Source organism: Gymnodraco acuticeps, unplaced genomic scaffold (genome assembly GCF_902827175.1).
Source record: "Gymnodraco acuticeps unplaced genomic scaffold, fGymAcu1.1, whole genome shotgun sequence".
Classification (NCBI taxonomy): Eukaryota; Metazoa; Chordata; class Actinopteri; order Perciformes; family Bathydraconidae; genus Gymnodraco; species Gymnodraco acuticeps.
Window position 1 is genome coordinate 3,596,522 of NW_022992265.1, and position 12,430 is coordinate 3,608,951.

Consider the following 12,430-nt stretch of genomic DNA (forward strand, 5'->3'; position numbering starts at 1 on the left):
TCCTCGTGAGGACAGACAATACGACCACAATATCGTATATTAACCGCCAAGGGGGTTTGCGTTCTCTCCAGTTACACACACTGGCGCGCAAACTTATCCTATGGAGCGGTAGGGCGTCTCCTCTCTCTGAGAGCGACGCACGTACCGGGAGTGAGGAACTTCGGGGCAGATCTACTGGCCAGAGGTATACCACTTTATGCAGACTGGACTCTACATCCAAGGATTGTGAGCCAGCTGTGGGTGCGTTACGGCAGAGCCGCTGGTGGATCTGTTCGCATCGAAAGTCAACGCTCAGTGTCAGCTGTTCTTTTCGATGCGCGATCTAAATGCAAACCGTTAGGCGTGGATGCACTCGCGCACAATTGGCCCCCGGGCCTTCTGTACGCGTTCCCCCCCCTGGCTCTGATACCCCCAACTCTGGCCAGAGTGAGAGAGCAACGCCACACACTCATCCTGATAGCTCCGCACTGGCCAGCTATGTACTGGCTAGCGGAGATATAATCAGCTGCTGTGGCGGGCAGCCATGGCAGCTCCCACTACGCAGGGACATACTGTCCCAAGCGGGGGGGGGCGATCTATTCAACCCACACCCAGAGCGCTTGGCTCTATGGGCCTGGCCCGTGAGTGGTACAATCTAAAATGCAGTGTGACATGACGCTGACCCTGGCAGCTGCCAAGCGAGCCAGTGGCACTCATAGCACTATCTGTACAGTTTACATGCACTCAGTTTGCCCCAGGGCAAAACAGAGTGTGGTTGAAGCTAACCCTGCCTTTATCTTAAGGCGGTCGTTCGGATACCACATTTGACATTAAGGCATCCTCCCCGCCACTGTATTCCTCCGGGGTACAGCGGCCGGATTTGCCGTGTCCAGCCCGTGCTTCACGCACGTACAGGGACAGATCAAGGTGCTTTGTCATAATGACCAACCCCTTGTTGTCCTGGGCTAACCCTTATAAGGGCAAGCCTGTTACTAAGCAACGGCTCTCCCACTGGTCTGTGGAAGCAAATTGCTTTGGGGGCTCATACGAGTCAGAGTTCGCAGGCACCCCTCGGGTCCGCGAGCGCTTTCGACTCAGAGTCTGGCTGCATTCTGGACTCTGTCCAGGATGTCTCCATCAAAGACATTGGTGCAGCGGCGAGCTGGTCCTCGCCGCTCACTTTTGTCTGCCTCCTAACAGGCTGGACGTTCTGCTCCCAGTGTGACTCAAGCAGTGCTGGGCACCTGGTTGAGTCAGAGCTCTACCTGTTAAGTTCTGGTTGGTTTGGTGATTTTCGAGATAAGCTCGTCTGGCAATACGGGAGCTACAATTTCCCATAGTGAGACATCGAACGGAGTGTTATGAATGAGAACTATAGGTTACTTGCGTAACCCCAGTTCTCAGAGTAACATGAAGTGAGATGTCTCACCAGACGGCCCTCCTTGCTATGGTGAAGCGAGAAGAGGTGCTTATTTTGAATGGGCGCATGCGTTGTGGCGCAAGCTACTTATAGGGGGGTGATTTCCCTGACGCTGACGTCAAGATCTCCAGCCAATCAGGATTGGCGTAATGAGATTGATGCTTCTGTTTGCTCCGCGATGAGGCGCATCCCATAGTGAGACATCTCACTTCGTGTTACTCTGAGAACTGGGGTTACGCAAGTAACCTATAGTTTTTTGCGTGGCTGTGTCTTTAGTTGAAAGCCCAGTGGCGATCTGCTCATCTCTCATCGAAATAATATGCTACAAAGGGGCGGACTGGCCCATCTGTGTGTTGAATTTTCCTGTCGGCTCCCAGACCGTGGTCGAGGAGGGCAGAAGCAACAAGCTTCAGGTTCAATAACCCACTTTAGCTCTAAATGATTGGAGAGAGGCGAGCTCTTCTTGGGAGGCCGTTGCATTTATTTAGCTGTTCTTCTGTTTCACAAAAATCACCACAGACCTCTGTTTTTCTGCTTCCTTCGTTTCACTTCCAGAAACATACACACGTTCCCTCAACTGTCACTCTGCCATCCACACACACACATGGCACAAGCCACACATAATTGAGAGAGATACCAGAGAATAGAGAGCAGAGAGAGAGAGAGAGAGCCAGAGAGAGAGAGAGCAGAGATATAGATAGAGAGATCTAGAGAGAGAGAGAAGAGAGAAGGAAGAGAGCCAGTGAGATGACGAAAGAGAGAATGGAGCATAGTACGAGATATAGAGATATATCGAGGATATCTCTAGATTATATCTCTCTCTTCTCTCTCTCTCTCTCTCTCTCTCCTCTCTCTTTTGAAGGGACAGCGATCTCATCTCACTCTGCATGACCCTAATATCATAACATGTGTGTTCTGGAGAATCACAGAACGGACGATCGTCCTTATTATTATTATGCCGTTTAAACCAATTATTTAAATGTGGTTGTTAAATTCGGCATCATGTAAGTTTCGTTGACAGGTCCACACACTGCTCCCCCCGCCCTCCGGCTGATAGTTCACGAGCGTGTTTTCGGTCCTAATTGCAGTGTGCTCGGCACTGAGATGACACTGGTTAGATAACCTGTATAGGATCACAATGGGTCTATTCAATAGTGTTGGAAATGGGTCTGTCCAATAGTGTTCGAAAGACCCATTGTGATTGGCTGAACCAATGCAGTGCAGGCTAATTACAGTCTGTGGTTATTTCTAGGAATTGGGAATACAGCCCTCTGGAAACGGAACTACATTACATCCTCTAATTTCTTTTTTAGGCAACATGAAACTATTAAGATAGTCACACCAAATGATCCAGAGCTATCCAAAGCAGCATTATTATTATCCATAAAACACCATGGTGTGCTTTAAAATATATTTGTTCTCACTTCGAGACACATCCATGTGCAATGTGCAACCGTCATCTCACTCAAAATGAATGGTCACATGGTGTAAATGATAATATACAGTATCGATTTCAAACTCCCACAAAGAACCACACCGAATGGTTTTGATCTTTTGACCTTCTCTCTTGCACTTCAGTAAGGCTAAACCTTTAATGGTCTCACAAATATATCCGATTTTACTTTTGACAAGTATATTGTTTATTTTTCTGACTTTATGACCTATGAAGAAAACATTCTCATCTAATGGTCTGGTACTAACATAGCCACACATGTTGTTTTCTAAGCTTTTTTCATTTGTGTTGTATACATGCTGTATTGCCCTTATTTAATAACAGTCATTTGTAATTGTTTTTTTCGATTGCAAAATGTAATGTATGACTCATCTCCTTCAACTTTGGTCTTCTACTTTATTTTAGAAAAATAGTGGTGACTACAACTTAAAAAATAAGGAAAGTTAATCAACGTTTTATATTTAAGAATGTTTAACGTTAAAATGTTATGGACTTGGCCTCTGTGTTTTAGGTAGATCTCTGAAGAAACCGCTTGACATATCCACTCAGTAATTAAATGTGTGAGGCGTACAATTTTAATTTGTTTTCACAAATCTAGAAAAAAATATGGGTCCTGTGCACGATGAGGCTTGTTGAAAACAGTCATTTCCAATGCACAATGAATGTGTAGTGTACACATTGTTCTTGTTGGAGTGCAGGGAAGAAAACCTGCCTCTGACTGAAAGTGTTGCAAGTCTGAGGTGTAATTTTCTCCTTTGCATTTGAAGTTCAGCTGCGTGGGAGGCTTGTTATTCATGCAGATGTCACAAGAAAAGGCTCTCTCCTTCTCTCCTCTCTTTCTGCCTGTCTTTGCTGCCCTAATTCAGTGCTGCAGTGGGCTTGTTCAGTTGGCAGTCCATGCCTTATTGTTTGCTACTTCTTTAACACCTACATAATGTATTTCATTAGAATCCGCTGTCAGACCCTGTCTGTTCCACTTCATCCCATCACTCTTTTTTTTTTTTAATGGTCGGGGGCTCTTAGCAGCAAATAAAAAAAACTAGCCTGTATTTTTTCTTCTTCTTCTTCTTCTTTTTGTCATGCATCTTCCTCTGCTTCTCGTCTGTGTGTTTCTTCCTCTGCCGGGAATTCAATTATCCTGGCTGTTGTTTTCTGATGTTGTGGTGACATCCGATGACGGATTCATCATCTCATCTCCCAGCGTGACGGCGTTGTAGAAACAGGACCGCTGTTTCCCACAGCAGTACGCATTCAGCTTTACATCTGGACTGTGTAACCCTTTCTGCTCCAAGCTGCCCGTCTGAAGTCTTTACTGTAACACTTCCTGTTTCCCTTTGAAATACAAACATGTTTAGCTAAGATCTTTCTGAGTAGTCAGTAGTTCTGAGGTGACCGAATATTTAAGAAATAAGTAAATGCTTTAATAGATATTAATTACACAACAGTTTGGAGATGTCTAGAGAGAGTCCTTCTTTGTGTCGGACATATGAATAGTTCTCTGGAAATTCTACCCATTTGCTTTTTAGTTTGCTCTCTGTTATGCAGAAATAATATATAAATATATCCTGATGAATAATGTTTGCATATATTTGTTGAATATACGAGACCTAAATGAAAGCTATGGGATTTATTTGCAATGTTTTCACTTGTTTGCAAGTTTTATTCATGATCCTGGGTGACAGGAAGGTTGGCACGCTGCAGTGGCAGAAGCATCGTGGTTCTGTTTTAATATGGAAATCACTAACCTCTGCTGGGGTTACAAGAAGGTCGGAAACTGTCGCAGACTCCTGTCTCTTGATCGTTCTCTTTTTATCTTGTTAAAAATTGCACAAAATCTGAAAAGAACCTCACATAACATGGCATGATAGAGTCTTCAAATTCACAGACTGTGCACCTTCCCCCTCATTATGTACATTCTTTAATAACCTTCTCTGTGTTGCAGGGAATGAGTTCGGCCATCCTGAGTGGCTGGATTTCCCAAGAGAGGGGAACGATCAGAGTTACCACTATGCCCGACGGCAGTTTAACCTATTGGATATGGGTAACCTGCGCTACCATCAGCTTTTCGTCTTTGACCGAGACATGAACCTAACTGAAGACAAGTACGGCTGGCTGGCTGCCCCCCCGGTAAGGACATCACACACTCCGTACAGTAGGCTTTGTGCTGACACTCTCAGTGACAAAACCCCATACAAATATATTGGCAAGGCACCATTCTTCAGTCTCTTACAGGATATGTATTCCTTGTAAACACTTCTGGTGTCTAAGCCAATTGTTTATGAATGATTAAACCTATATATGATTATTTCTTTTTAGGATAAATGTATTTTCTGTCCCCCATCTTTACACACCTTTACAATTTCTCATATTGGAGAGTACTCAGGTGGAGATATATGCTCCATAAAGACTTCATTTTGTAGATGTCCCCGTTTCTGTGGCTGCTGTCAAGGTGAACAGTAATAGATTTCTCTCTCATCCTGCAGCCTCTCTCTTTGCCTAGATTTGAAGTCTATGGAATACAAAAATAAGTGTTTTTCTCTTCAGGGGCTGGTTGCAAAGTAATGGGATAATGCAAATGGGGAGTGTGGCTAAATTGACAGGGATTAGAAGTGAGTCTGTGTAATTGATTCAAAAAAATACCCTCCCTCAAAACCTGGAAATGAGTCCTCAGATCAGAGCTATACTTCCCCTTGCTGCGTTACACTCTGACCTGCGTATTTCTCATTTGCCAGACACACGAATGCTGCCCAGAAGGAAATGTATCACAGAGCATAATTAGTATTTTTCACATGTTTAATTTCTGTACCTTGGTACATCAATGACAAATGTGTTCTAACTTACTAACACCCTTTACAAGTGGATTAAACAGAGTGTTGGAGGTAAGGCAAAGGGAAAGCAGAACCTGGCTGGTTTCTGAGCTCCCTGTTGGGGGAATGAAAGGAAAGGCAGATCCCAAAGGATGCTACTGGCAGGGAAGACGCATACATTTGGCAGCAGTGCTGACCTGCTACACATAGGGTGGTGTTTATATGCCTTCAATATGTGAAATCATATAGAGGATTACACCATATTCTTAAGATTTCATGTTATTTAGATTTTTGATTGATTTATTATTCTTAGATTTTTATTTTGAGTATTATTGTTGTTTATGACCATAGCAAGAGGCCAATCTTTTGAACAGTCCTTGAGCATAAAACCAAATTAGGGCAGTTAGAGATTAGGGAGGCCAGAGAGGATCTGCATACATTTAGTGTTTTACTATGATCATAAAGTAAAGATTTTGGTAACAATGTTTTTGACATACTTGTATTGTTAATGTAATAATCAGCTTATAGCACTGTAAACTGTTGGTGCCAAAAGACCAGCTGGAGTTGAAATATGTTTTTAAAATCCTATATTGGAAGGTACAATCGGGGGTGAGGTAAGCGCAAATATTAATATACGTATTTTGTAAAACCTAAGCAGTGTGAAGTAATACATAATACATCTGTTTCTGTGGCTGACCCTGTGCTCCGGTATCTGACAGTGGAGACAAAAATGGCTTATTCAGGAATTGATAAAATATCACAAAATACTTTGTAGAACATCACTTACAGATTACGGTAATAACTGCTCAGACATTTTGCTGTAATAACCAGATAAGTCTGAGTCCTCTGTTCTGCTTCTCAATGACGTTGCCAGGGATTTCATGCTTAGTGGGAATATTTTTAAGCTCGGTTCAATAATACACTGAGGTGGGAGGACCCAAGGGCGTTATGTAGTTGAAATGAGCAGCAGATGAGGGTCTATTTTTTCAGGTGAGAGAAGAGGGAACATTAATAATAATAATATTAAAAAATGTCAAGTTTATTTTTATTAAAAACACATTTTGATTTAAATGTTTTTATAAAGGAATAAGAATTATATTAATTATGAGCCAAATAAATCAAGAGGCTTTTATCTTTAAAAAAAAGTTAATAGAGCCAGTTTCTCTATTAGCTTTTGGTAGGGTGTTCCATAGCTTTGGAGCATAGATAAAAAAAAATATTTTAAAAAGATCTGCTGCTTTTTTCCTGTGTGTATAATTGTGTGTATTTAAAAACCCAGCAGCATAAGATCTGAGAGTTTTTGCCGGATTATAAAATGACAGAGAGAGCCTGTAATGTTGGCCAGTCCCAAACCATTTAGAGCTTTTAAAACATGCAGGGACTTTGCTTAAAAGTGTTTTTTGTGAACGCCTCATTGAAGATGTGCAGCTGTGAGCTTCAAAAGGCCAAACTCTGGACATGAACTGCAGCTCCTGTTAGTGCAGAGACTTCATCACCATGTTTCCACCAACTGTGCTGTTTCTACCGGCAACGGTCTTAACCTACATTCCAGTGGGAAAAAAAGAGCCAGGAAGGAGGGTTGTAGAAATATTACATTCCAACTGTGGTTTTGCAAAAGGATTTCAGTGCCAAGGTCACAAATGGTGCTGCTGTAAGCATTTACCTTTCTCTGATTGGCCAAGATTTTACCCAAAGGTGCTGTTTCAGGTCAGACTTATGCTGGAGGCAGGGTAATTAAAACAATAGAAACTAACAAGCATTAACAGATTCCAAATGTAATCACAATTATAAAGGTGAGAATGCATATTTTCCTCAGCTCATCCCTAACCTTGCTGGGGTGCTTATCTTCTCGTTCAGCCGTGAATATGCTGCCCTGAAATTGGCTCGAGGAACAAGGCACTAAAAATAGGAGGTTGGGTGACATTGATAATCTCTGCTAATGACACGTTAACAGTAGCCCGCTCCACAGGAGAGTGGTGGCTTCATAATGTGCAGCTGTCTAGAGCTGACAGTGTGTGTCTCGCACTGTCCTGAACTGCCATGTTCTGCTGAGGAGTGCCACCTGAAATGTGATGTAGGAATGTTACTCAGCCTATTTCAGGATAGTCCACGTGTCAATTTTCCAAATTCAAGATGGGGAAGGGGGTTACTATTCATGACAAACTAATTTATGAGCCTTTTTTTTCTCTTTTTTCCCTCCAGGCCTTTGTCAGCGCCAAGCATGAAGAGGACAAGGTCATTGTGTTTGAGAGGGGACGTGTGCTTTTTATCTTCAACTTCAACGCCAGTAAGAGCTTCCAGGACTACAGGGTGGCTGTAGAAACTCCAGGAACGTATCCTTTAGCTTTCGTCTGTCATGGCAAAGCTTGTTTTCCTTTAAATATTCAGGAATTGGCATTCTTCTATCACACTTTCAAGGCCTCTTAAAGTAAAGAGGGCTTTGTTATTTATTTCTATACAACAACGTGACTAATATTTTAGGGTTGACAAAATCGCTAACTGCTAAATATTTCAACAGAGGCAGTAAATGTCCTTTAAAAACTCCAGAAGGGCAGCAATGGTAAGGTGGGAAGTATGATTTATGTGCAGTGTGCACACTAACACTTTCAAAGCTTAAGAAAAAGTTGTTAACGTTTTTGGGAATGTGCAGAGCTTTGGGCCAGAGTGAGATGAAGTAGGTCAACAACTTTTTAGTAAATACATTAATAGTCCCCACTGGATATATCTTATCAACTCTAGCTCTTCTTTTACGTTCTTCCAGCACCAAAGCCAGTGGCCACATTCTCATCAGATCGGCATTTGCTAACATTACAATGCCACTACTGTGGCTGCACAGACATTTAAATGATAAGAGTAGCAATATTCTGTATTTAACGTCTACAAAAAAGCCAAGGGAAAAGGCATACAGAATGCTCCCATAAACATATATATTTGTATTAAATTTTGATCTGCAGTATAACACATTTGCAGGTCAAGCTATAACCTACAGTAGGAGACAACTTATCCTTTCCTGTGTGAAACCAAAAGTCATCATTTATTTTAGTTTAAGTCCACAACTTTAGCAACAATACAAACATAATGTAATCCAACAATGATCTAAAAAACAAACCATTAGGACGTAGCAAGTGTGTTTAACTCCTATTTTAGTATTACATACTAGAGTAAGATGAGTTGCAATAAAATAATATTACTTGAATACATAGCTGTCCGTCAGACACTGGAGTTTAGCTGCACTTTAACTGGTCCCTGAGGCAGTAACATATACTGTACATGAGTTTTCCCTTATATAGTTTCACCAGTCATCTTCACTTGTAATTGCTGATATGAGTTTGAACGCTCGACATGGTTCAAAGTGAATCTACTAATACATTTGAAAGGGCATTGAAGATGCTAACAATCTCTGAGAATATGCATTGCTCTGCACTGACATGTGGACCAGGGATCTAAACAATATGTCTGACTTATTTCAACTAAATATGACTTGTGAACACAAGGAATTGTAATGGCGGTATTATTTTTGAAGCCAATACTTTAGCGATATATTCTAAGCAGTCACTGTGGTATGGAACAGGTCAGTGGTTTGAACTAGTGTGGTAATGCTATCAGAGGGAAATAATAGCAGAGCCCAGTGATTCAGAAAGCGGCTTCTTTAGCGGTATTTGGCGTCTGTCTTCGCAGCGAGCAGCGCGGAGGAATTTAATGAGTCCCACAGTTTTGATTGCAGTAGGCTTCATGATCAGGGATGTGAAGGGGGGACAGGAAGCTGACAGATTTGTATTTATTATAACGGACACCGCCAACAGTTTCCCGGCTGGATACAATGCTTTTTCAGCTATGACTAAAATAATATGATGGTGAGTTTGTTAGTTTCCTCTGGATGCCTGTGGTGGAAAGCTCTACACATGAGCAATTACTCTCAAATGATGATGATTCGATTGGCTGACAATAAGGCTGTTAAGCAGCAGTGGTTCCTTTTGATTCCAACATTAGTTTCTTTGTGTCATTTAAATGTTAAGGCTAAGATAAGTTAAGTATTTCTTATAATTAAAATAAATGAAATAGCCCTAATTTAAGTATCAGCAAGATGATATCATTATATTAACAAGCGGTATGCTTTATAACATTGACATCAGTTAAGGGGAATTATATTGCATTTTGCTTCAATTACATTATCTGGCAATTATTACATAGATATTTAGATTATAATGTCACTGACGGAAGAACAATATAGAAATATATTTTGCTAGTGTTAATCACCATCCACAAAAAGCAACAAAAACATGTTGTTGATTGTAAATAGTGACCCTGAACAATAATCAAGTTAATTTAATGATTAAAATATAACAGTAGCAACCCCCTTAACATCATGCGTTAATTATAAGCTTGTTTGATGTGCAGTAATTGTTCTTTCTGCCTCGTGTTGCCGGCTCTGCCTTGATGGGGTGAATCCCGGGCACACCACTAATAGCCTTTCTGCACATTGTCTGTAACACTGTTTTTGAGGGTTTATTTTCATTTAGATGGAACCACATCTTTTCCTCCTGGTGCCTCTTTTGATGTCTAAGAAGCGGTCTCAGACACTGGGTGGGTTGAGAGGAAATGCAAATAAATGTGAGGGCAAAGCTCTGGCTGTCATTATACAGAGAAGCAGTAAACACATAAAGGCAAATCTGCTGTGTGTGTGTGAGGAAGGTAAATGCGCCGTGTGCATGAGGAGATGCAGATTCTCCGATGGGAATGTGTGCAGAGGATCCAATTAGGGGCGAAGACAGATGAAAGTGCCACTCAGAGGCAGAGAAGGTAAACAAGATGAGCTCAAAGAGTCCAAAAGTGGTTTTTCATTACACTCAGCTGTCATATACTTACACTTTCTACTACCTGCAAGGGTCAGGAATGTCACAGTGGAGCCACACACCACTGCTCCATCTAGAAATAATAGCTGGATGCAGCTGACCATGCTGGGTACCGCTGAAAATGGATCCAATACAGGGTGTTATTTGCTTTGGCAATGTGGCAAGACGGATTTCATATCAGAGGATGTCCTTCTGCAGCAAAGAACGGATATAACCATAGGCGGATTTTGCGGGAGCATTGCCCCCCCTAGTGGCTGAAATATGTTACAGCATTACTGCGTCTAAAACTGTTCCAATACAAATATTTTGTATATCAATATTTTAATAAGGTAGGACACTGGTTAATAATATTGTAGCGTGTTCAAGTAACCAAGGGATATAGTAGTTATGATAAGTTTTACAGTTATGTAATGCACTGTTGTTGGGGGGAGAGACCGCCCCTTCCATATGAGTGTGTGTATGTGTGTGTACGGCGGGCATGAGGCATGCATGACGGGACGAGTTGTGTTCGTATGTGGAAAAGTCATACTCAGTGCGGTGAACGCTGGCTTTATTGCTGTGTACTGACGTCAGTAAAAAAAGTTTGCCCACTCCGCCTATGGATATAAGTTACCTTTTGTGCATAGGCGGAGTTTGACATTTGCGCTTGGGGGGGCAAACCTTTTTTACTGACGTCAGTACACAGTCCCAACTATTGCGTGGGGTGCTACGGATACAGTAGCAATAAAGCCAGCGCTCACCGCACTGAGTATGACTTTTCCATATACGAACACAATTCGTCCCGTCATGCACGCCTCATGCCCGCCGTACACACACACTCATATGGAAGGGGCGGTCTCTCCCCCCAACCACAGTGCATTACATCTGTACAACGTATAACTGTGCACATCTTATACTTATTTGATAACTACTATATCCCTTGGTTACTTGCACACGCTACAATATTATTAACCAGTGTCCTACTTAGTGTAGAAGTAGACGCCATTAAACGTCCCAGACATTGGACGTTTTAAAGATCGCCGCATAACCATTACTGCTAATTATTGTAATACAATAGCTGAATCACTTGTATGCAAAAAAAAGCGAGGGAACTTGTGTCCTTAACCTCATACGTCACACACACACGTCACAACATGCGACTGCTCAAAAATGAAATGATTTCAAACAAAACATGATATATTCAGATTTGTATTGTAACAATCATTATATTACATCTATATTTACAACAGTGTTAGACGTAGTAATGCTGTAACATATTTCAGCCACTAGGAGGGGGCAATACCCCCCCTGCCCCCCCGCAAAATCCGCCTATGCTTTTGTGGACTGCTTGTCGGTGTGGATACATCTGAGGTTGGCAGAATGTTGCCCGGTTGGAGCCCTGTTAAAAAGGCATGCAGTTTGCATAGTTTTGTTGTTTTAATCATACATAGAAACTAGGGATGCCAGCGATTATTCGATTTTTCGAATATTCGTTACAGTCTCCATAAACGAAAATTATTTTTAAAATTCCATTTAATTTATATATTTTGTTATTATTATTTATGTTTTTCTTTTTTGTCCTGGCTTAGTTTCAACCAAAATATAGACTAATGCTATTAATAGTCATAGTATTAATAATTGTAAATGGCCATTGGTCACACCACCAGTTTGTTTTACTGTAAACTTGGAGGAAGCCAGCAGCGCAGGCTGCGCAGAGTGCAGACTGCTGCTGCCTGCTGCAGCCTGCTACACACCGACCCCGCCCCCCCTAAACCCCCTCCCCCCCCTAAACCCCCTCTCCGTCACACGTGCGATTGATTTATTGGCGATATACAGAACAGTGAGAACACAACTAACGGCCCGTCTACACTACAGGCGTCAAAAAATGCTTTCAACGCTTTCAAACTTCGCCGAACTGCATTGTGGGTAGCATGGCAAG

At 41.9% G+C, this 12,430-nt stretch overlaps 1 protein-coding gene across 1 annotated transcript in view; it reads left to right on the forward strand.

Annotated features, from left to right (window-relative positions):
• The window catches only part of gbe1b (glucan (1,4-alpha-), branching enzyme 1b), a 118,000-nt gene that overhangs the window by 75,379 nt on the left and 30,191 nt on the right, over window positions 1-12,430 (forward strand). Inside the window, exons 13-14 of the mRNA XM_034207095.1 lie at window positions 4,795-4,979; window positions 7,862-7,992. Coding sequence (XP_034062986.1) covers window positions 4,795-4,979; window positions 7,862-7,992 — 316 coding nt within the window. The remainder of the gene's footprint in view (window positions 1-4,794; window positions 4,980-7,861; window positions 7,993-12,430) is intronic.